The following is a 25,056-nucleotide window of genomic DNA, read 5'->3' as shown; positions in this document are numbered from 1 at the left end:
CCTCTTCGCCCTGGCCGGGCTGCCGGAAGGCCGCCTGGTGCGCGAGCAGGAAGCCGGCTGCGGCGAGGGTGACCGGTTCTTCTACGCCGAGCGGCCGCCCGCGGGGCTGGCGGCCGGAGCCCACGTGAAGATCTGCCAGCGCTCCGAGGGCGCCGAGCGCTTCGCCACCCTGTACAGCACCCGGGACCGCATCCCCGTGTACTCGGCGCTCCGCGGCGAGCGCCCCGCGGCCGAAGGCGCTGCGCCCCGCTGGCTGCTGGAGCCTCAGGTAAGCGGGGCGGCTCCCGAGCCGGGCGCTGGGCTGGGCTCCAGGGGCGCTCGGCGGCCACCGCGAGGGGGTCGGGCTGGGAAAGGCGGCGCCCGACCAGATAACGCGGGTTGCGGATCCATAGCTCCGGGGGTTACAGCTTACCTCGCCCCCTGGCAAGGCACGGCCGGGGCTTAGCTGTCTGCGAGCATTGGCGTAAAGCCGCTGGGGCCGGGGGTTCCCAGGGGGAGGTGGCGCTCCCTACACTCCAGCACGCCCATCTGCAGTGTCTCATTCGTTTCCTGAACGGCGGAAGGCGTGGAACAGGGGTCTCTGTTTCTGGCAGACCGTTCCGATCAGCAGAAAGCCTCGGCTGCGAGCTCTTGGCCTTGGCGCAGGTCATTGCCACAATTCTGTGGGACTGGGTAGGTGGGTGGGCACTTTCATTCGCATTTTACGCAAGAGGAGATCAAGGCTGGGGGAGTGGGGCGAAGAGACTGTGGAAGACAGCGCAGTTGGTGAGAACAGGGTGGGTCTTTGCGCGAGAAGTTCACTGCGCTTCACGCTATGGGAAAGGCCTTCTGCAGAGGCCATCTGAGCCTGAAAACCCTTCCATCCTGCACATGACATGATTAAATTCGATCTGAAGTTGAGTGAGGACTTTTAAAATTAAGGTATAGAGTTTTAGAAATGCAACGGGATCCTTACAAATTGTACGGAAACACTATCTCTAACTCATGTGAAGACAACCAGTTTTTCCTGACACTTGGAAATCATGTCACCTCAGGGTGCTGTGTTCTGTCCTGTCTGGTGAGAGCGAGCAAACTCCCCGAAAGCCTCCAGAGGTCCTGCCGCACCCGCCTTAATGCCTCCTGCCCCGCCGCTGCTCAGCCAGCCTCTCCTCCAGGGCGCTCTCAGGGCTGCCATCCGGCCTGCTGCCCACCTCCCACACCTGCTCCAGCGGCCAAGGCCGCCCTCGCCGGGGGTGGAGCTGACCCACCCAGCTCGCCCCGCCCAGTCCTGACGGCTACAGCTACCCAGGACCAGATGCGCTGGCAGGAGACCGCCTTTCGCTTGCGGGGCTTCATTCAGAGCCCTGCGCTGTAATCTCTGTAATCCCATTCAGATATTTCTAGCTCTTGGAGTTTGGCCAGTTCTTAGGCAATCTCAGTCTCCTCACCTCCTCCACATCCATTCCAGCTCCCTTACCTGTCGATGCTAGGACCTCTGAAAGCATGTGTGTAAATAGTACACACTTAAGACATTAATTAGCCTGAAATTACTTTGCCCTCAACTGCACCCCTAGAGCTCTCTGCGTATCCCCCAGCTCAATATGCATTGGGCCTATGAAGAAAACACTATCTGGTCCTTTCTCCTCAAGGATCTCATGCATGGCTTGAGGAGACAGACCACACATGTGAGGAAGACATGGGAATGCATGCAAAACAAATTTCACTTAAATTCAGAGCACATTTAGTAATCATCTGCTGTGCTCCACTGATGTGAGCAGGAGAACAGAAAGAGTGTGGCTCTTGAAGTCACAAGCTCCCTGGTGTGTGGGTGAAGTGTGCTGGGTGGAGAGGTGGCGAGGCATGGGATTTAGAGCCACGCTGTGTGAGTGCAAGTGTCAGTTCCTACACTGACTAGCTATAAACGTGGACCTGCATTGACTAGCTGTAAACGTGGGCAGGTTAATTTGTAGATAATAACAGGGTGATTTTGAGGATTAAACGAGTTAGTCTATCTAAAGTTCTCTGAGAGGTGCCTGGCACATAAGTACTAACTGTTATCATGACATAAGCAAAAAACTCATAATTTAGTAAAGGGAAACAAAGTCCTATTAGATTTAATCTATCTTGGAGGTGCTAGGGGAAGCCTTAGACTGGGGTGACCTCTGTGCTGTGCCTAGAAGGATGAGGCGGAGTCAGAAGGGAGAATAGACAGAGGAGGACATTCCAGGCAGAGGGAGCATCATGGGTGAGAAATGCAGATTCAGGAATTAGCAGGTAGGGAGTGGTTGGAACAGGTAAGCTAATGCAAGTGCGGAGATTAGTCTACTCAAGTGTCCAGAGCAAAGGGGCATGATGGAAGGGAGCAGTCGGCATGAAGGAACGAAGGATTAAGGAGACTGCAGGGAGGCAGAGCACAAACTTTAGGGATAAAATTTGAAGGAACGACAAAAGAGCAGGATTCTGCAGAGAGGAAGTGGATAGAACCGAGTCACATAGGCAGCAGAGCCCCTGGACCCCTGGGTAGGGGCAGGGGGGCAGGCAATGAGAAGGGGACTGCAGAGATGAAGAGAGGAAATAGTTCCAAATGGCAGTTTGGGAGGTGAGACGAGCAGCAGTTTGGAAAAGAACAGGGGCCAGAGCACCTTGCTGAGGAGGTCAGAATTGTGGAGGGGCTTGTGTCCACCGCCCTCGGGTACAGTCAGCCAGGAGCTGAGGATCTGGTGGGAAAGGAGGGAGGAGAAAAATGAAGCAAGGCAGGATGATATGAGCTATCAGGGAAAAGGTGAAGGTTTGACAGGGCTCCTGGGAAGCCGTCACTGCAGAGGAGACTTTGTGCATAGACCTGAAGTGAGTGGCACAGTCAGTCATGCATGTATGGGAGAATGCTCCAGGCAGGGCGAGCAGTCAGTGCAGAGGCCCTGAGGCATGAGCGTTCCTCATGTTTGAGAAGAGACCTGTGCAGCTAAAGAAGGGTATGTGAGCAGAGTAGCAGGAGATGAGGTCAGAGAGGTGAGCTGGGGGGTCACGTCGGGTCTTCTGGACTAGTAAGAAATTCAGCTTTTCGTCCATGTGAGACAGGCAGCCATTGTGCTGGCTTTGAGCAGATGGTTTTGATGTGATCTGACTTATATTTTAATAGGATTATTTGGGGCTGCTGCATGAAGAATAGAATAGTATGGGTTCAAGGGCAGAAGCAGAGAGACCAGACAGGAAGTTTCAATAACCTGGCAATGGTGGCTTGGAGCAGGGCAGTGACAGTCTAGTTCTGGATGTATTTTGAAGTCAAGAGTCTTTTGGGTAAGAGAAAGGGAGGAGTCACAGGCGACCTCAAGGACTTTGGCCAGAACAACTGGGAGGATGGAGTGGCCAAGAAGGTGAGTCTACGAAAGGAGGAACTGGTGTGCTAGCTACGCTGAGTGGCAGGAGCCTTCACACATTCAACAGAGCTTCAGATGGTGGTCTAGAGCTCCTTGGGTGCTTATCACATACAGAGCACTCTTCTGGGCATTTTTTCACATGTAATCTCACTAATCCTCACAATAGCCATAGGAGATGGGGGCTGTAATTGTCCTCCGTAGCGGAGGAAACTGAGGCTCAGAGAGATTAAAGTACTATTCCACATTCACACAGCTAGGAAGTGTTGGAATGAGGATTTGAGCCTGGGCTATGTGACGCCAGAGAGCACATGGACCTGCCTCTATTGTCAGACCTGTGAATGTATGGAGAGAGCTCCTGCTTAAGTCTGTTGAATAAAGCTCCTCCTTTGAAAGTTCACATGCTCATTTAACAGGATTTTCTAGAGCGGAAAATAGTCCCAGCACCACAGCCACATCTGGTGAGCGCCAGAGGCTCACAGCCTCCAGGTGTGCTTTGCTATGTGCTCCCTATGTGCTGCCCTGGGCTGAGGGGGCTGCTGCCCTGCTTTGCATTCTTGCTCTGTTCTAATCTGCCAGGAGCACTTCCTGTGGTCATGTAAGCAGACACACTCCTTAAGGCACCAGACTGGGGTGGAGGGGGATGAATCATCTAAAAACTTTGTCAAGCAACAAGTACTGCATGGCAGGGCTAGGGGAGGGGTCTTGCATCTGGGGGGCCATAGTGCTCTTGCTGCTGGAGGTGGTTGGGTGCCACACATGAGCCTCAGGACAGCCCATCTCCTGACCAGATGCCAGTTGCCCGAGGGACCCAGATGCCAGATGCACCCAACCTGGTTCTCCAGGGAAGTAAAGTCAGCTGAACCCAGCGCTTTCTGAGACTTAGTAACTCAGCCATGCAATAAGCCGTTCTTTAGGACCAGAAGAGGGCTCTGTGCTCCAACAGAGAATACTCCACCTCCTCGCAGGTGCAGAAATTCCCTTTTCCTTTATGACTGTTAATAAGCTGAAGTCCTTCTGTGCAGATTCTTACCGTGCATCTTAGGTGATCTGGCTTCAACCCAACTTGGTAAGTGGGCCTTCCCTCTGTCTGGGAGGTGGCAGCATTACTTTAAGAAATCTCATTATCATTATCTTACTACTTATACCTGAGGGAAGATGTTATTCCGTATCATATCAGTTTGTTGATTGAATTGGCCAGGATGTATGATCGAACAGAGACCATGTAAGGAAATGGCCACTTTGTTTGTTTCTAAAATTGGGCCTCCACTGTAGTCTTAGAACACATGGAAGCATGGAGAAAGGAAAGGCGTGGTTTATGAACCATAAAAGTTTTATTCTCATCCTTCTATCTCTATTGACTCTGAAGCCATGGTACCTGGGATAACGTGGACTGCCTCTTTCTTGGCTGACGGGACTGTTTGAGATGGTTGATGACCTTGCGTCTGCACTTCCCTTGGACAGACTTCACCCCCTTTATCCCTGCCACCTGCCTTTCTGTTCGTATAAAGATCCGTCCTTATCGAGGTCCCAAGGCCTGTCTCGGCTGTCTCCCATCCCTCTCCCAGTCTTAGCTGGTGTCTCGCACATTGCCAGGCCTTTACCTCTAGCCACTTGTGCTTGCTTCAGAGTCTTGTTTTGTTAATTTCCCATGTTTGCTCCCATCATAGGGCCTTTGTACCTGCTGGGTCTCTGTTGTTTTTGTCTTCCATGTATTCCCAGCTAGGTAAACTGCCCACAGTACTCTCTTGTAGCACGGACATAACTTTCTTTGCTACCGTGTTGCAGTTATGTATTTATTTTTGCCACTAATTGAGTGCCACCCAGCGGGACTCTAGTTCTGTAGGGACAGGCCAAGGGCTGCTGTTGCTCTGATGTTCATTGTCTAAAGTGGGGACGAGCAAACTTCTTCTGCAGAAGGCCAAACACTAAATATTTTAGGCTTTGTGGGCCATATAGTCTCTGTTGCAAATACTCAGCAGGGCTCTTTTAACATTAAAAGAGCCACACACGATTCATAAACAAATGCATGTGGCTGTGTTCCAGTGGAATTTTATTTATGAAAACAGGTAGTAGGCTGGATGTGGTTCACAGGCTGTATTTTGCCAATCCCTGCTCTGGCATAGTGCCAGCACTTAGTAAGTGATTAACAAATGTTTGTTGAATGTTGAGCATTCAGTAAATAAGGAGTGAACAGCAATGGTGAAATTTTTTATTATTTATTTTTTATTAAGGTATGATTGATATACACTCTTATGAAGGTTTCACATGAAAAAACAATGTTGTTACTACATTTACCCATATTATCAAGTCCCCACCCATACCCCAATGCAGTCACTGTCCATCAGTGCAGCAAGTTGCCAGAGATCCACTATGTCCCTTCTCTGTGCTACACTGTTCTCCCCGTGATCCCCCACACCATGTGTACTAAACATAATACCCCTCAATCCCCTTCTGCCTCTCTCCCTCCCCACCCGCCCTCCCACACCCCTCCCCTTTGGTAACCACTAGTTCACCCCTGGAGTCTCCAAGTCTGCTGCCATTTTGTTCCTTCAGTTCTGCTTCATTGTTATACTCCACAAATGAGGGAAATCATTTGGCATTTGTCTTTCTCCACCTGGCTTATTTCACTGAGCATAATGTCCTCTAGCTCCATCCATGTTGTTGCAAATGGTAGGATTTGTTTCTTTCTTATGGCTGAATAGTATTCCATTGTATATATATGTACCACATCTTCTTTGTCCATTCATCTACAGATGGACACTTCGGTTGCTTCCATATCTTGGCTATTGTAAAAAATGCTGTGGTGAACATAGGGGTGCATATGTCTTTTTGAATCTGAGAAGTTGTATTCTTTCGGTATATTCCAAGAAGTGGGATTCCGGGGTCAAATGGTATTTCTATTTTTAGTTTTTTGAGGAACCTCCATACTGCTTTCCACAATGGTTGAACTAGCTTACATTCCCACCAGCAGTGTAGGAGGGTTCCCCTTTCTCCGCATCCTCACCAACATTTGTTGTTCTTAGTCTTTTTGATATTGACCATCCTTACTGGTGTGCTGTGATATCTCATTGTGGTTTTAATTTGCATTTCCCTGATGATTAGTGATATGGAGCATCTTTTCATGTGTCTGTTGGCCATCTGAATTTCTTCTTTGGAGAAGCAATGGTGAAATTTGAAAGCTGTGTAATCCTATTCCTACTAGAGCACAATAGCCCTATATCTAGACCTACAGATTGTTTTGAACTAACCTTTTTAATGTGATTATTTGTAATATTTAGGGTTTTTTAGGATTTTAAAATTAATTTACACTATAGTAATATTTTTTTGAGCTATTTGGAAGTTATAAAGAAGAAGATCTCAGTTCTCACAGATAATCAACCTTCACAGTTTGTGTGTGTGGGGGGGGGTGCATGCGCTAACATTCCAAAAATTTCCATCATACCTAGAAGACACATGTGTGCTCTCACACTCCTTATTGTCATCACAAGGCTCAGCACGCTTTGGACTCTGAGAAGCCACATCTAACAAGCCCCTCAACCATCATAACCATGGAGGGGGAGATTGAAGAGACTCTGGATGAGTGAGTTTGCTTATAAACATGAACAATGTATTTCATTAAGAAACAGAAGACTTCAACTGCCAAGTGTATCTCAGCACATTTTCCATCCAAGTCTGTAACGTGTATAATGCAGATGGCTTGGAGTAAGCCTTCCTGCTTTGCCCGTCCTGTGTCCCTGAGCCCAGTCTGGGCTGCCCTGTCACAGTAAGTGGCAGAGTGACAGATACCCTCATTTCTGATCTGGTTTTCTGTTACTAAGCCCTGCTGCCACACAGTCTCACTTTTAGAGGAACTTAAAGAAGAGCAACATTGATAAAACTCAGGAGAAAAGTTCAAAGAAATGGGAATGATTTTGCCTAGGGTAAAATTTACTAGCCTCAAATAATATTTACTACACAACATTGAGAAGCTGATGCTGCCTCTTTTGTGCTTAAGACCAGAGGTCATAAGCCTTAATAGCTCTAGGAGGCTTTAGTTTGGATGCAAATAAACCATTTCCTGACCGAATTATTATGCTGTGAAAAAAGGTCCAAGGGCGGTCCAATCCCCTTCTCTGATGATCTTTAAAATGAAGGTAAACTTGGCCTGTTGGCTTTGGAGACAGAATATCTACTACAGCTGTCATCCTGTGTGGAGACAGGCTCTGAGACTTTCCCAGCTTTTAGATGAGGGTGATTTCATACCTGCATTGACAGGGGGTACCTGCAGGCTGCACGTCCACATAAGGGACTCACTGATGAGCTGGTTACTGATTCTTGGACCATTCTGCTCCTCACTCCTGGCACAGCTCAGTGTCTCTGTGTTCCCTCTCATTCCTTTACATAATAAATGTGGTCACAGCCAATCAGAGACAAGACTTTATCAGAAATGTTCTCTTCTTCAGCAATGAACTGGACTTTTTAGAGGTAGGCATGGAATTACAGGGATCTTCAGCAGCCCAGAAACAAGCCCATGCTGTTTATTGTCTGTTCATTCATTTTTCATTCCAGGTTAAGAAATCTAGAATTTAATTGTGGCAAAGGATGAGTGGGGAGACACCCAGCTACTTTTATCAGTGTGTCATTATCATCAGCATCAAAACCATTTATTAAGTTCTGAGGACTAAGCCAAGAAATGGGAGTTTGAGATATGGTCTGGAACAAGACCCAGTCCCTGCCTGTGATGCCACAGAGCCGAAGAATGAGCTTCACAAACAGTCAAGGTAGGAGAGCAAGGTACAGGCTTTTATTTAGAGATAAAGTGGAAGGACAGAGCTCCTGGCTCATGCCAGGAGGGGACAAGAGGGGACAAGAGAGTCCGTAGTGGTGCGTTGTCTAGGGGGTTTTATAGGCAGTTGAGGATTTTTTGAGAACATGAAAAAACTTAGGGGTGTGGACTTGTTAAGTGGTCTCTGAATATTTAGAATTAACTTAACACAAGCAACTTCCTCTGATGATTTCTCCCTGAGATACCAGCGTCTTGGTCAGGGGCATATGAAACAAGGCCACCTGCTCAGCCCCCAAGGTGGGCTGAGGCATTGTTTGCTAAAGAGTAAGTGAAGAATTTTTAAGGTCTTAACTTCTTGGGTATTAACATGCAATCTTATCTTTAAGGTGGAATCCTTCCTGCCTTTTACTGTGTTGTTTATGCCTGGGCTTACTTGCTAAATTAGTTGCCCAGTTTGCAAAATCACTTCATCAGATCTGAAGGAGAAAGACAGCACACAGGCCTGGGCCTTTTAGTATGCTAAAGAGAACCTTACACATGATTATAAATGGTTAGCATAATAAAACATGTGCTACTCTTCTTTATCTGGGGAACATTAACTGATTTTACTGAAGAATTATTCTAGAGCTCAATGTTTAACATAGAGTTTTAGCAGGGGGGGTTTTGTTTCCTTGCATGTAGTTACATTGCTCTGACTGCAAATATCCTGCCCTACCTCCTCCAGAGGCCCTCACCCTACTCTGACTACATCCACGGTCCCTGTCTCACCTGCAGGTGTCTTCTTACTTAAATGGGAAGGAAGAGCATGACCAAAAAGGAGTGGTTTACGTGACTCTCCCCTGTTAGACTGTTAGCCCTGAAGGGGCAAGGACTGAGCATGCAGAAAATGAGTTTTGTCCAGAGACAAAATTAGGTTGAGTCCCAGCTGTCATTCACCAGCTTGTGACCTTGGAAATGTTCCTGAATCTCATGGAGCTCAGTTCCCCATCTGTGGCATGGGGCTAATAAATCATCCCCATCCTACAGATGAGTTAGGAACATTCAGTATGTCAGTGTGTGCAGAAGGTACTTTGCATCACTAAGCACTCAACACATATACTAAGCATATTGAAGGAATAAACAACCTTTGCTTCCCAGACCATTCCCGCCTTAGACGCAACCAGGATAAAAGCTCTCACGGCTGACCCAGTGCAATCACTGAAATGGTTCCCCGGCCTGTGCTGTGAAAGCGAGAGGTCAGACTTAAAGGGGCTCAAACAGGAGGAGTAGCCAGGCTGGGCCAAGGGGCATGCAGGACAACCGGCATGCAGGACAACCGGCACTTTGTCAACGCTGTGCCCACCTTTAACAAAAAGAAGGGCTCCAGTGACAAATTTCAAGCCCTTTTTGACCCAGGCTTTCTCCAGTAAAGCTGCTTAGCCCAGTCCAAAGGTAGGCAGGTGAACTGAAACCCCACAAACCCGCCGCACGGCCACGTTACCCGTCACGTGACTCCTGGGAGGAAACTTAGAGACCAAATGGTCCCAGGGTCTTCGGGGTCTTTCTCCCACCTTCCTCTGTTTTCCTTTAACCTGTTCTTCTGTTTTCCCATCAGTCAGCCTGGCTGCCAGCCCTGAACTGTGCCTCGCAGCCTTCACACCCTGACTTTGTCAGCCTCTGAGTTTCTTGGGTTGAAAACCCAAGGAGCCATCCAGTTGATCACCGACTGGATCGCCCACCCCTTGTAGTAACTGGCAAGGAGGTTGGTAGGAGGGGGTCGTGTGGTGAGAAATGCCGCCCTTTTAGATCTGTCAGAAATACCTGGTTAAGTTAGAAGTAGAAATTCACTGTGGCATATTGACTGACAAGGGTTGATACACCTGGTGGTTCGCTGGGAGAGCACAGAGCGGGCAGCCACATTGGAGTACTCAAGGGCCCCTCACTACCGGACAGAACCTGCTCTGTGTACCCACCATGCACACGATCCACACTGCAAAGGCCCTGAGGTGGATGTGGTCGCCCAGGTCTGGGTGAGCCGGCATCCTGGGGAAGATCTCACTGAGGTCGCATGAACCACAGACCTGGCAGGGAACAGATCGAACTCTCAAAATAGTTTGACCAACAGAAGTGAGTAAAGAAACCATAGAGAATTCAGGGAGTCAGTGAGGTACGGTCAAGCGCTAGGGCCCAGCCCTAGCTGGGCTTCATACAAGTCTCCAATGGCATCCACTCTTCCTCTTCATCCTGCCACCTGACATTTATTATCTACAAGAACATTCCATGTCAAGAACGTTAAGCCTTCTTAGGCAGGGCTTTGTTTTGCTCACACTGTATCTCTGTCCCTTGGAATAGGGTCTGGCACAGAGCAGGTGCTCATTCAGTAGGTATGGGCATGCAGCGAGTCATGTAGCTTCACTGTGCTGCTGTTTTCTTAAATATAAAGTGGAAGAAAGGGTTGCTGTGAGGATCAATGAGTCAATATCTGTAATTAGTACAGCTGCCCCTCCCAGAGTGAGTGCAATGTGAGGAGGTGTTATTACCGGGGAAAGAATGGAGTCCTTACACTGCAGAATAGTATGGTACAGTTGAAGGGATGCCTGGTTAGTGTTCTAGTTCTGTCACCGACATCTACTATGGGTCCATAGCTCTCTTCTCAGGTGCCTCGTCTGAACAACAAAGGGTTGTTCAAAGGCTGACTCCCCACAAACTGAACTGGTTAGTGGTTTAGGCGCCCAGATTTTGTAATCTGGCCACCAGAATTGTCTTTAAAAGGCAAATCTTGCTAGGCCATTCACCTGCTTAACAACTTGCATTTGCTTCCTTGGGGCATTGTCCACATGGCAAACAAGGGCTTTTGCTACCTAAACTACATGTACCTCTCGCTCTCTGCCTTTCCTACTTTCGTTGTTTCAGTTACATTCTCCCATTTAACTATAGGGACAGTGTATGTCCACAACCTTTTATCCGCCCTTCTGAATTCTAAAAACTTCTGAAAACCTTTCAAAATTCTTTGTCAGCAAAATTTATTCTGACCTCAACTCCTTTGTTGACAAAAATCTGAGCTGAGGCTGTTTACAGTGTTTATTTATTCCACTTGAGTGTATATTAATGTATTTCACTGTGGGACGACTATTAACTCATTTAATTAAGGCATGCTGCATCAGACCTTGCTAGGATTGTAATCTTACATACAGTGTATATGTACCATGCAACTTCTCCATAATCTGAACAATTCTGAATTCTAAACCACTTGTCCCTACAAGTTTCAGGTAAGAAATTGTGGATCTGTGTAATATGGCATTAAACTCTGGAGGTAGATTGCTTTGGTGCAACCCGCGATCAATGAGACCTTAGGAGCTGTCTCTCTATGCCTCAGTTTCTTTATCGGAGGGGATGGTAACACTACCCACCCTCCAAGAGTTACTGCTGAACCACCTGAGTTTGTATTAAGTGAAACATCTGGCACAGTGCTCTAGGATCTTTCCCTCCACAGCGGTCCAATCACGCATATTAGCAGGGAGGGATGTTGTTTTAAGTGGTTCCGCCGTCAAAGTTTTTACTTTCCTTTTTATTTTAATACCCACAGGAATTCTATTTCCTAATATACACCTTGTGTTTCCCCCTAAATCATGCTGAAAAACTAACGCTTTGGGAAGATAAGACTTGTTTTTTTTCTGCCCTAAGTGAGGGGAAAGAATGGCCACTAGAGACCCAAAGAGGGATGTGGGAGAAGACTTGTTTTTAATCCATTAGCCTTGAGAAGCTGCAGCACAGAGCTGAGGGTCCCTGAGGGCTGTTTTGAGGTCAAAGGACCAAAGGCTTTGCCTCAATGACCGGTTCGCCCCTTTCAGGCACGTATCTCTCCCACCCTTCTTCCTGCCCAGGCACGTGGTCCCGCGGCCGGCAAGGCCATGCCCCTTCCCGTCACAACCCCTCCCCTTCCCTCGGAAGCCCCGCTTTCCTGACAGGGCCCGCCCTACGTTTGGGCATGTACCACTGAGCGTCGGGGGGTGGGAGTGATGGGTCGGACTGACCGATTTGGCACCAGTCTGTCTCCAATGCCTTTTAGCTTGAGCCTGTTCCACAACTCTGGGTTCTCTGGGCTCCCAGGGTGGCCTTCGGGAGAGCTTTCACGGTTTCCACGCCCGACGTCCTAGTGCTCTCCCCCTCCTGACTCGGCTGGTGGCGCGGTCTGGGGCGGGACCTGCAGCGGGGGCGAGGCCTCGGCGGCGGACGGGCGCGGAGCGAAGGAGGCGCGCGCGGGGAGGCGCTAGGTGGCAGCGGCGGCTAAGAGAAGTCGGGGTCCGGTTGGGGATCCGTTTGGGAGTCGCGGGAGGGGGTCGAGGGGTGAGCCGGAGAGCAGCCTGGGGTCAGTGCCTGCGGCCTGGGCTGGTCCCGGCCCGATCGCGGCCAGAGTCTCGCTCCCCTCAGCATCCTCCTGACGGTCCGGCGTCCGTAGCGGGGGTCGCAGGGAAGGCTCCTAGCGCAGGACCTGGCCTTGCGCGGACTGACAGACGCACGCCCCTGACCCCGGCGCTCAGAGGCACCCCAGCTCCCTCGAGAGCCTCCCCGACCGCACACCGACGGGCCCCCTTCACCCCTCCCAGACCGCCCCTCCGGGAGGGACAGGCCGAGGACAGGGCTTCCCCGTCCGCACACCGTTGGCTTCAGGGCTGTGGGGTGCAGATGTGCTGATCCGGAGAGGGACAGACAGGAATTTCCAACCCTCCCTGAGATGCTCCTCTTCCGTACGTGTGGCTGTCCCCGAAAGCCCGCACACGCCTGACTCTGGCCCACCGGCAGCGTGGGTCCCATGCCGTCCCCCGACCAGAATCCAAGGTTGGCAGGCCTTGGGCTCTAAGACCTTGTGGTTTACCTCGTGGACTCCTTTGCATCCAGGGCGGCCAAGACCCGGGGCCCTGCTTGCTCTTGACCACCCCCAGCCCCACCCAGGTTGAGGCTTTTGAACCACCCTGCTGCTCCCAGCTTCCCTCTGGGGACTGCGGTCTTCCAGCCGCCTGGCCTGAGCTGAAAGTTCTGGGGCCTAAGGAGGCATGCGGGCTGCCTGTGACCAGGGTGGCTAGAGTCTGACATTTGCTTTGCAGGATCCCCTGCCTAGCCATGGACCCAGAGTGCTCCCAGCAACTCCCGGCTCTCTGTGCCGTTCTGACAGACCCCAGGCAGCCCGTGACAGATGACACCTGTTTGGAGAAACTATTGGACTGGTTTAAATCAATAACTGAAGCAGGTAAAGGGTAGGGGTGTTGCTGTTGACTGTTGCCCAGAGGCTTGAGGGAACACAGGGCTCCCCTGTCCTGGGGAAGGGGTGTCCATCTGGTGTCCTTCCTTTACCTCCTGATGATTCCTCTGGCTAATGGGGGACACGGCAGGCTGAAGCTGGAGGGAATGGAGTGATCAGGAGAGCTTGAGGGTCTTAGCTCACTGCAGCATGGCTCACTCTAGATGACCGCAGAGGCCTAGATAGACTAATTTTCTTATCCTCTCATCCCCCAGCCTGAACTCTTTTTCCCCTGTGTTTTGCATGATAAAAAAAAAAGAACCTAGTCTCCATACTTGTGCCTTAGCTTGAGTTTATTTGTTCAAGCCCAGTGTATTCTTGCTAATTCATTTGCTTAATTGTTACTGAGAGGCAAGTGAGAATCTTACATGTGGCTTCAACAACTTTGAAATTCTTTTTTTCCTCCTTTTTTTTTTTGAAGCAAGGTCAGGTACATGCAGGCTCAGACTGTTACATCTTCTGGGATTTGTCTCTTTGAACACCAACTTTCTGATAGTGCTCTTTTCTTTAAAGTTGGCGCTGTCTGTTGGGGCTCTCACTGCAGCCATTTGGTTTTGCCTCCTGCATCTCCTCAGCGCTTTCCTCCCAGCCTCTGTACTCACTCGTCACTTCTTAGAATAGTGTATTGCCAGCTTTCTGCTCTTCATTTATCTGAGCAGCTCTTTTTTCTAACAGTTTAATCTGTTGCATTTGAGCCTATTTTCACCGTATTCTTTGGTATTAAATTTCCCGTGTCTTGTCTTTGCTCCTTTTCTCCTTTTCAGCCCTCCATTGGATTAATAAAACTCTTGTTTTTTTTTTAACCTTTCTTTTTCAGGTTTTGAACCCATGCATTTTGTTTATATTCTTGAGTGGTGGCCCTTACACACACTGGATTTTAAATGGTTGAAAGTAAATCAGCATGTCTATCCTCCGTTCCAGAAATACAAGGCTCTCCAGGCACCTGAACTCCATTGGGCACTATCTTCTGTGTTACTGTTGTCTGGTGTCCTGATTCTGTTTTGTTTTAAAATCCTTCAAAGTTGCTTATTTTTAATTTTTGAACTCAGCACTTTCCCAGATTTGCCCCTGTGCTATTTTCCTTGCTGCTTCTTTCTCCTTTGTTCTCTTTCCTTCTTCCTGAACCATATTATTTGTTAGTTCCTTCAACAAGGTCCTCTCAGCGGACATCCCTCCTAGCCTTTGCCCCAAGTTGCCCCTTTCCCCACCAGTGCTTTGACAACAGCATAGTTGAGCACAGGAATTTCAGGTGCCGTGTCTGGAAAGGCATGCCTTTTCTGCTGTACTGCTTCGCATCGAGTAGTCTCAGTTTAAGAAAAAATGATCCACCTGAGAGATAAAAATGGGCTTCTGCTCTAGTTTGCATTGCTTTTTCATAATCAGCGAGACAGAACATCTTTCCAGGCTTCTGGTTATCTATATTTCCTGTCCATGTCCCTTACCTGGATAGTCAAAGTGTTGGCTTTCTAGTCTGTTCCCCTGCATTGGATTAAAATGATGAATCCTTTATTGTGATTGTCGCCAACATTTTCTCCCAGCTAGACTGCTGAGTCTGGCAGCTTGTGAGAAAGGGGGTCTGGGAGTCTCCAGAATGATCCTTTAGGGAGATGTGGTTGCCGTGCCCCTGCTGACCCGCTCCCTGGCTGGCCTGTCTTCAGGGTCCAGCCTCCTGTTATTACAAGAGAATCCCTGCCTGGTAGAGCTGCTGTTCCACGTGCTGAAACCCCAGAACCTGAGTTCCAGAGTCCTCTCCTTCTTGCTCCGCCTCGCAGGGGTATTTGCCTCCCAGGAGAACTGCTTCCAGTATCTTCAGGTGAGCCTGCCTCCTCCCACCTGAGTGACCCGCTGAGGAGTGGGAGGCTTTCTCTCCTACAGGTGCACAAAGCTGTAGCAGCTGTCGTGACCCCTCAGTCTCCAACATCTGGCTTGCCCCATGTCTTGACTTGTACCACAAGGTTTTATTCCTGAGTGTACCCCCCTTTGAAAAATTCACAAGGAATGATGCTGGGCCAAGGTGTAAACTCCTGGGAATAAGACTCTGCGGACACTTACTGCTGGATGGGCTTTCCCAGGTTCATGAGTCCCTGAGCCTCAGTTTCTCCTGTGACAAGAGTCATGAATCATGCCTGTCTCATGGTGTTGTCGCCTGCGGGAGCCCAAACCAGTGTAGTACCGAGTCCTGGGCATGAGTGAACAGAATTCCTGCAGAACATGGCATCCTGGAGACACTCCAGATGTCTCCCTGCTCTGTGCACCCTGGGACAGCATTTGTTAAGCGATGGCTGACACATGCCTGCTCGGCCCTGCCAGTCATAGTGATGGCACCTCACGGAGCCTCTCCAGGGGCACGAAGGCACACCCACTTTCTCTGCCTCCTGTGCCAAAAGCCCTGGGAAAGCCATGCTGTGGTGGAGTCTCTTAGAGCGAGGACAGTAGTGAGGGGGTGTGTCCTTCCAGGCAATTTAGAGTGCCATTCATGCATGCTCCTCAGTTCAGCAAGGCAGACTCCCCAGGGACCCAGCCCAGCACCAGCTTGCTGTGGGACAGACTCCCCACCACGCTCCGTGGCAGCTCGCTACACTGAAGTGTGTTCTAGGCCAAAGCTTCATGCTGCTGCCCTCGTGTGTAGTAATCCTATATGTGTGGTGCTTTGCAGTTTATAGAGCACTTCAGAGTTCGCAGAATCACTTTCATGTTGTCTTACCAACAGGTCAGGAGTCTTTATCTCCATTTCCTACAGAAGGAAGCAGGGAGGGCGCAATCTAAGAATCCCACAGGTCTGGCAGAATGTACACTAGGCCGGTTTCAGTGGTCTGCCACACGGCCTGCTTCTTTAAAAGTAAATTCTAAATGCCAAGCAAATGGTTCTTCCGGCTTTGTTGATCTCTTGGGTATTTCCCAGTCCCCACCCCCGTGTCTGCATTTCCAAGGCTGGCCACAGCTTTGGCAGCTTGAAAGGCCACTGGCTGCCCTTTATTCCGGTAGCCTGTCCCCTCTTTGCAGGGATGAGGGGACATGGGCCAGGTATGGGCTTGGAGTTGCAAGGGAAAGGCTGCTCTCCTCTCTCTGGGCCCCTGGCGCAGGGTCAGCCTCCTGTTCCTTTTCTGCCTGCCTCTTTACAGAGTTTGGGTGGCCTTGCAGCCCCAAGGGCCTCTCATGGGCCCTCTGCTCAGTGCCAGCCCTGTCTGCTGGGGACTGTCGTCAGGGGACACTCAGACTACTCGAGGCAGGGTACTGAGCCTGTGTACCTCCCAGTGGCTACAGGTTGTCCCTGGGGGGAGCTGTAACTCGGGGGGGATCTCCCTCAGGTGACAGATCCCACAGAGGCCTCCCCTGGGAGCTGCAGGCAGCAGACACCCCTCGGGCTTCTGGCTGATGTAGAGTTAGACTCTTACCCTTGAGTGACTGGAGCGCCTCCGAGGTCCCAGGGCCCCCCATATCACCTCAGAAGCATAGCTGCCCCCAGACCCTTTGTATCAGCAGCTCATGAGAAAGTTCCCCAAAGAAGAGCCTCAAGCAGCCGTGAACAGGAGAGGAGCCCTCTGGTCTGCCCATGCCCTGGGAACATGCCCTAGTCACCACTTCTGTGCTTCCCAGCAGGGGGAGTTGCTACCGCAACTCTTTGGGGAGGCAGGACCCCGTGGGGGAACAGCCTGGACTGCCCCGACTGTGCGCAGCGGCTGGATGCAGGGCCTGCGGTCCCTGGCTCAGCACCCAAGCGCCCTGCCCTTCCTGGCCAACTGTGGTGAGTTCCCACCCACCCCCATTGGCCTGTGGCCCTGCAGTGCCTGATTTGTGCACCCGTGGAAGTCACTACACCTTGCTGGCCTCGGCTTCCCATCTGTTACAGTGGCTGTGATATCACAGAGCTGTTGTGAGGAACATGCGGGGTGCCCAGGGATTACCATATCCTTTGGCTTGTAGGTCAGAACCAGCAGCTGGACTGTCTTTGAAATGAACTAGAAAGAATAAGCTTCCAAGGGTCTGAGCGGCTCACCTCTCATTCCGGCTCCTTTGCCTCTGAGCAGAGGGGAGGCTGGGGCCCCAGTGGTGCCTCCTGCACTTTGCCATTTTCAGGCACTTTCCCCGAGGTCCTGAGGCCTGGTGATGGAAGCCACTCAGTGGTTTTAACATCTGTGCCATCTACCACGGTTCTCTGCAGCTGAACCCTGTTCTCCTCTCTCCCTGCCCATCCCCTCCCCTAGGTGCCGTTGACACCATCTTCTCCCTGCAGGGAGATTCCAGCCTGTTTGTGGCCTCAGCAGCTGGACAGCTCCTGGTGCACATCCTGGGCTTGTCCATGCAAGGCCCAAGCGAGAAACACCCTAGCCCACAGGCTTGTGACTGGCCAGCGAGTGCCCAGAAGATTGTGGGTCACATCGAAGAGTCCCTGTGCGCCACAGCCACCCCACAGGTCACACAGGCTCTGAACGCCCTGACCACCACATTCGGGCACTGCCACAGCCCTTGGACGCAAGCCCTCTGGGTGCGGCTGAGTCCCCACGTGGCCTCTCTGCTCGAGAAAGACCCCATCCCAGCTGCACACTCGCTCGTGGATCTTCTCCTCAGCGTGGCCCGGTCAGGTCCCCTGGGGCGCACCTGGGGGCAGGCAGGAGTTGGGGGGTGCTCGTTTCCCTCAGAAGTTGTAGGGCAGCTGTTACATGTGGGGCCGTGTATCCCTGGCTCACCCAGGGCTCTAACTAAGGAACCACAGGGATCAGAAAGGCCGTACACCTGGGAAAGACCCCCGCCTCAGCTGGCAGCAGGCACCCCTCCAGGCGCTGGGGCAGTGGCAGGCCTGTTGGGCACCGTGTGGACAGATCAGAGGAGTGACTCTCTTCCCGGGGTCCTTCTCTGCAGGTCCCCTGTGCTGAGTTCTGACTGTGGGCTGTGGGAGACTTTGGCACAAACTCTGAGCCGTCTGAACCCCGCCCAAGCAGGGCCCCTGGCCATGGGGATCCTGACTCTGCAGGACTGGTGAGGACTGGGACCCACTGTGGGGGCAGGTGGAGAGATCTCAGGCTTGGTCCTGGCAGTCAGGGAATTTCAGGGAGCTCTGGAAACCAGAGAACAGGCAGCCGTGCGGGGCGTGGCTGGGCAGTCTGTGGGTTATGGCCAAGGCATTAGTACAGGCTGCACTTCTGCCCTCTCTTTAGTGAGAATAACTTCTCTGGACAAAAGCTTTATAGGCTCCCCAGAGCTAAAAGACTCTTGGAGTTGCCCTCTGCCCGCCTCCCTAGCGGCCTTAGCTGTGGATCCTGGGCCACCATGGGGTACACCAGGGGGGTACTGGGGGCTGTGGGATGGCAGAGGGGAAACTGATAGGCAGGAGTGGCTGGACAGCATCCTGGAGGGAGACGGATGTGCGGCGCCACCTGGAAGGATGCGTGGCAGCCACAGAGATGGGAGGACTGAAGAAGGCATTTCAGGGTTCTGGACAGATGAGAGCTGGTCGTGCCAGCCCAGGTTGCGGGTGAAAGTCGCCTTGGGACCCACTCCCCAGAGGGAGTATGATGCCAGCCAGCTCTGGGCTGCAGGTTTCCAGGTATTCAGAGAGAGAGAGAGAGAGAATAGTCCGGAGGGGCAGGCAAAGGATTGGGCAGCCTGTCTGGAAGGAGACCTCTGCTGGCTTGGCCTCGCACCCCGCCCTGGGCCCAGGCACGAGTGAGGTCATCTTCCAGTACGTGGCGCCTCAGTCAAGATAGCTGAGCAGATGAGGGCTGGGGCATCCTCCTGGGAGCTGGGACTCCTGCCTCATGGCCCTGAGCAGGCACTGTCTGTTGTAGCTGTTGTGACTGGGCCTTTTGGGGGTGCTTCTGGGGCTCAGGGAGGTGCTTTCTAGCAGCTTCCATGGGGTGCCACACACATTGCCTGAGTGTGTATCATGGTGCCTGTAGGGAAGCTGTTGCCCAAGGTGGTGTCCAGACCCCAGCACCGGCCCTTTGCCTGGATTTGCTGGGCATGTTGACTGGGCAGCCAGTTTGCTTCTGGTTGGGGAGCAGCTCTCACTGTGTCTCTGTCCTCAGTCCACAGGCCCTGAGGGCCCAGGCCTTGGGCATCCTCCTCCAGCCCCTGGCCTGTGTCCTGAAAGCTGCTGTTCAGGCCCCCAGGTCCCCAGGTATGCTGCATGAGAAGGGAGGTTCTTTCTAGCAGCTTCCATGGGGTCCCTGAGCTAATCCTGAGGGTCAAGGCCAGCCAAAGGGCAGTGGGCTACCTACTCATCACTCGAACTGGGAGTGAGTGTGGCCAGAGTGTAGGCTGTCATCTCAGATGGGACTGCCCCTCACATATTCAGGTCCTGACCCTGGAGCCAGTGGGCACTGTCACCCCCTGTGGTGCCCTGGGGCAGCTGGACTTCAGCCCTGGCCCAGGCCTAGGCAGTCAGTGGTAGTTAGTGGGCCTGGGCCACGTGGTGGTGCCAGGCCAGAACAGCTTGAGGCTTGGCTCTCGCCCTCTTGGACCCGTCCTGGAACCTGTGGCAGGAGAGCAGGCCACCCCTTTGCGATTTGTCTTGCTTCAGCTACACGATGGGTCAGGGATCAGAGAAGGGGACGGGACCCCTTAGCACCCCTGTGTCGAGTGTAAGGAGAACCTCCTGGCTGGTGGGAGGGGACCCAGCAGCAGACTGCAGAGACAGCTGGCCCTTGATTGTTGAGGAGCCCTGCACACAGGCTCAGACTCCATCTGTCCAGTCACATGTCAGCCTGGACGAGTTGCCCACCCAGAACCTCCAGTCTGGTCTCTGACATGAGCCGCAGCTGGGGCCCGTGACGGGTGGTGAGACCACATGGGAGGTGCCCGCTAAGGGGCTGTCTCTGGCTCGACTCCCAGGCTTGCTGGACGGGACCGAGGGTGACTCGGTGGCAGTGGACACGCTCCTCTCCTCCAGGTCGGCCTGTGCGGGGCTCCTGTGCCGGACACTGGCCCACCTGGAGTTGCTGCAGCCGCTGGTAGGTGTGGCCCTGGAGCACGTGCACAGCAGCCCCTGGTCGTTGGCCTGTACTGACCATCCTCCCTCCTCCCCCAGCTCCAGCGCCCTGCGCCCTGGCCTCAGGCACCCATGCTTTGGGCCGTGGTAACAATACTGCGGTTCTGCAATGGCTCGGCATCCCCTGCCTCTGACGTGGGGGGCCATCTCTGTGCCATCCTGGCAGGCTGTGTCCGAGTCCAGCAGGCGGCCCTGGATTTCCTGGGGACACTGTCTCAGGAGCCAGGTGAGTGAGTGCCTTCTCTCAGCTTGGGTGTTGGGCGAGCCCCACAAGCCACACTTCCTTGGGGCTCAGGTGTTGCGGGGCCCCGCCCTCTGCATGTCTTCTCTGGGGCAGGGGAGGGACTGCGGACTGGTGGGACTGCCCTCTACTTTCCTTGGATTGACACACTGCTGTGCTGGGGGCGGCCGGGGTGCGAGGTCAGGGTGTTTCATCCCATGTGTCTCAGGCCCCCAAGAGCTGGTGACGCTGGTGTTTGCCATCCTCCTGGAATACCTCACGAGCCCCGACTCCAGCCCCACGGTACAGGCATGGGGTGCAGGGGGTGGGGGGTGTAGGAGGCAGAGGCCACCTGCAGGTCTCTTGGAACAAGGCCTTCAGTGGGCCAGAGTTGCTTCTTAAAGTGAGTTTTGAGGGGCTACATGGGGTTTGGTGTAGGGCCTGGCCTTGGTGAGGATGGCAGCGCCGGGCTGTGGGAAGTGGGGAGAGGCTCCCATCGTCTTAGAGGGGATCCTGGGCAAGAGAAGTGAACTGGCGCAGGAAGCCCTGTGCTGGAGTCTGAGCTCTTACTGATGTTCTCTGCAAATGAGTCCATTCCTGTAGCCCCTGGCTGAGTCAGGCCTGAGTAGAATAAAAGCCACGTGGCTACTGAGCAGGTAGTGGGGACATCTGGGTGATCTGGCAGTTTCCTGGGGCTCTAAGGAGAAGGCGCCCTGGGTATTTCTTGGGTCCTGTGAAGGAACCCCACTTCCCTGGTAGTGGGGGTCCTGGCCAGAGGTGCCTCCTTTCTCTCCCTCATATTCCGGGGCACCAGTTCTGCCACTTCCAGATTCTTTTGCTGCTTACAAATGAAGCCCAGCGGCTCCTTTCCCTGCACCTGTGCCCATTGTTCACCCCAGAGCAGGGGCAGGAGTACAGGGGGGCAGGTGGGCCAGCCGCCCCTCGCCCTGGCCTTGCAGCCCTGCTTTGCCCATGCCAGGTTCTGAAGAAGGCCTTCCAGGCTTCTCTCAAGTGGTTCCTGAGCTCACCCACAACTCCCGGCTGCTGCGACCTGGACCCCTGCACCCAGCTGTTCCTTGGAGGTAATCCCTGCACCTCCTGGGCAAACTGAGGGAGTCCGAGTGGGTGGGCCTGGGATGGGGTGACGCTGTGACTGCTGCTGTGCACCCCCTGCTGCAGACCTGTTCCCCGTGCTGCAGAAGCGCCTGTGCAGCCCCTGTTGGGAGGTGCGGGACTCCAGCCTCGAGTTCCTGACCCAGATGGTCCAGCACTGGGGCGGTGAGTGTGGCCGGGACACCTGTGGGAGGGCCTGCCCAGCCTTGGCTCCATGGTCTCCTGCTGGCTGCCGCCGTGGGAGTGAGGGGGTGCTGTGGGCTCAGCCCTTGGTCACCGCCAGTTGTGGCCACTTGGACCCCCAGGGCAGGCTGGCTTCAGACTCGCCCTGCACACTTCAGAGGTGCCTGAGCTCGCCGTGCAGCTCCTGCGAGACCCTGAGAGTTATGTCCGCGCAAGTGCCGTGACTACCGCGGGGCAGCTCTCTAGCTGGGGGCTGTATGCTGCTCCCCCCAGCCCTGAGCACCCAGGAGGCCAGCAGGTAGGAGGGGGCGGCTCCCATGGCCACATAGCCCACACCCAGCAGCTGTCCTGATGCCCAGGGACAAGCGGGTCAGTCCCCCAGGCATGGGCAGTCCGGGGTCAGGGCTGTTGGGTGTGATCACCTCCATTTGGCAGATGAGCACATGGAGCGCCAAAGAGCACATGGCCTGAAAGCCCAAGCAGAGTCAGCCCCAGACGTGTGTGGCTGTCTCACAGGGCCTCTCCCTGCAGCACCCCCTGCTCTGGGCCCAAGCCCCGCCCTCTCCAGCCCTGCTCACCCTCTGATTTGTCCTTCAGGACAGCCTGCTCACAGAGCTTCTGCACATCCTCACCACAGACTCGGAGGGCTTTCCCCGGAGGGCCGTCATGCAGGTGTTCACTGAGTGGCTGAGGGACAGCCATGTGGACGTGGCTAAGGACACTGAGCGGTTTGTGGCCAGGGTGCTCCAGGTAGCGAGCCGGGACCTGGACTGGGAGGTCCGGGCCCAGGCCCTTGAGTTGGCATTGGTGTTCCTGGCCCAGACGCTGGGCCCGCCTAGCTCCTGCTGTCCCTATGCTGTGGCCACTCCTGAGGCAGTGCCTCCTGGACTGCTGCCTGAGGCTCTGCAGCCACTCTGCCGAGTGCGGCTCTTTGAGTTTGTCTTTCGAGCCTTGTTTGACTGTGACAGACCCGTGGCCCAGAAGTCCTGTGACCTCCTCCTCTTCCTAAGGGCCAGGGCTACTCCCTGTAGCAGCCTGCAGGAGGCAGGGGGCAGCCCTGACATGGCCTCCGTGCAGGCTGCCCTGCAGAGGTGGCAGGCAGGTGAGCAGGGCCAGCCCTTGGGGAACCTGGAGCCTCAGGCCGTGATGGCTGTGCTGAGGTCTGTGGACCTGGAGGGACTTCGGGGCGCACTGGCCGAGAGCAGTGACCACGTGGAGAAGAGCCCTCAGTCACTCCTGCAGGACCTGCTGGCCATGGTGGGCGTCCTGGGGAAGAATGAGGCTGACTGCTACTGAGGCGCTCAGTGGGGTCCTCCCTGGGCCCCCAGCACTGCACCATGTCCCTTCCTAGGGACCCTGTAGACTTGAGGGCTCTAGCCCAGCCTGGATGCACAAGGCCCTCCAGGACGCTGGGACCAGGAAAGACCAGCTAAGTTAATCCTGCATTTTGATGTATTAAAGTGGCTTATTTTCTACTCAAAATAAATGGTATTTGATAGTGCCACTGAGTCAGTGCTGTGTTCTAAAACTGCCTGGGGACAGTCCCTCGGCCCAGTGGGGTCTGTAGAAGATTCTGAGAGGCCCCTCTGCAGGACAGCCATGTGCTTCACAGGTATGTGTTGGGGTGGGTCTCTAGTTGGACCCCACTGTGCCCCAGGGACAGCCAAGCAACCAAGGGCAGACAACTCAGGCTGGCTCCGGCCCCTCCAGTAGTGACTCCAGGTTACCGAGGCCAGGCTTCTAGCCTCTGAACTCCCAGGATCACCCCAAGCTTGTGGCAGTTCAAAGCCCACCATCTCCACTAAGCAGGCAGGTAATACCAGTGGTAATGCCAGGAGGGCTGAGCTCCAGGCTGGTCCCAGGAGACCAGACAGCTACACCAGTCCCAGCTCTGCCTCGTCTAGGCCATGTGAGCCTGGGTGTGTCACTTCCTCTTAGAACCTCATTGTTTGTCTTTAAAAGGGATTCTATCATTTCCCTGCCAGAGGTAAGTGTCCTCACATTCTAAAGCACTTGGCATTGTTGAAGAAATCGCAAGAGAAATTTAAAAATATTTTTAGGTAAATGAAAATGAAGATACAACCTCTCCAAATTTGTGGGATGGAGCAGAAGCAATGCGGAGAGGAAAGTTTATAGCATTAAATGCATGTATTAGAGAAGAAACATCTAGAGTCAATCTAAGCCTCCACCATACAAAACTAGAAAAAAAAAGAGCAACATAAATCCAAAGTAAGTAAAAGAAAAGAATAGTAAAGATTAGAGCAGAAATCAGTGAAATTGAAAACAGGACATCAATAGAGAAAATCATCTAAACCAAAGGCTGGTTCTATAGAGATATCAGTAAAATCCATAAGCTGCTACCAGGCCATCTAAGATAAGAGGACACAAATTACACTAGAAATGAAAGATAGATATCCTTGCATGGACACAAAACAGATAATCAAGGAATATCACAAACAACTACTCCCACAGATGGGTAACCGAGATGAGATGGGCCAATTCCTTGAAAAACAGTCTGCCAAAACCCACTAGGAGAGAGAGACAGTGGGAGTGGACCCATGTCTATTACCAAGGAACTTGAATCAATAATTGATAACCTAAAAGCACCAGGCCCAGATGGGTTTACTGGTGAATTTGAAGGAAGAGATACTAATTTTTCGTGATCTCTTCCAGAGAATAGCAGAGTGAACACCTGTCTCATTCTCTGATGCCAGCATTACCCCCAGTACCAAATCTAGACTGACATTCAAGGTAAGGAACTTAGGGAACAGTATCTTTCATGAACATAGGTGCAAAAATGTCAACAAAATACTAGTGCATTGAATCCAGTAATGTATAAAAAGAATTATACAGCAAAATCAAAAGGTATGCAAGGCTGGTTTAACAACTGAAAATCAGTGTACTCCATTATATAAACAGGCGGTCTCAGCAAGGCTGACCCAGGTCCCCTGTGTTCTGTCACCTTCCAGCAGACCAGCCCAGGCTTATTCACATACTATTTAAGGAGACTAAAAGCAGGCAGAAGCATGCACATCCCTGAGGCCTCAGCTCAGAACTGGCATGGTATCACCTCTGTCACCTTGCTGGCCAGAGCAAGTCATGGGACAGGCTTAGATTCAAGGGTGGGAAGATTACCTCTTGACGAGTTTCTGC

General features: G+C 52.7%; 1 protein-coding gene across 7 annotated transcripts; it reads left to right on the top strand.

Moving 5' to 3' along the window:
• BRAT1 (BRCA1 associated ATM activator 1) lies at positions 1-23,404 on the top strand. 7 transcript variants are annotated; one of them, XM_057487437.1, is made up of 14 exons: positions 1-268; positions 13,206-13,348; positions 15,058-15,212; positions 16,997-17,144; positions 17,605-17,977; positions 18,260-18,376; positions 19,426-19,517; positions 20,231-20,349; positions 20,427-20,613; positions 20,837-20,910; positions 21,587-21,689; positions 21,787-21,885; positions 22,026-22,201; positions 22,501-23,404. In XM_057487437.1, exons 2-14 carry the CDS (start codon positions 13,222-13,224, stop codon positions 23,197-23,199), a joined length of 2,469 nt encoding a protein of 822 aa, XP_057343420.1. In that variant the 5' UTR covers positions 1-268; positions 13,206-13,221; the 3' UTR covers positions 23,200-23,404. The 7 variants fall into 7 exon arrangements, with proteins under 7 accessions (XP_057343420.1, XP_057343421.1, XP_057343419.1 ...); XM_057487438.1 differs by lacking the exon at positions 1-268 and adding an exon at positions 12,292-12,402; XM_057487436.1 differs by lacking the exon at positions 1-268 and adding an exon at positions 12,409-12,939 and having other exon boundaries at positions 17,000-17,144.
• The last annotated feature ends 1,652 nt before the right edge of the window (positions 23,405-25,056 follow it).

This window comes from Manis pentadactyla, chromosome 10 (genome assembly GCF_030020395.1).
Source record: "Manis pentadactyla isolate mManPen7 chromosome 10, mManPen7.hap1, whole genome shotgun sequence".
NCBI classification, from domain to species: Eukaryota; Metazoa; Chordata; class Mammalia; order Pholidota; family Manidae; genus Manis; species Manis pentadactyla.
Note: the sequence above shows the minus strand (reverse complement) of the source record. Positions and strands in the feature narration are given on the sequence as shown.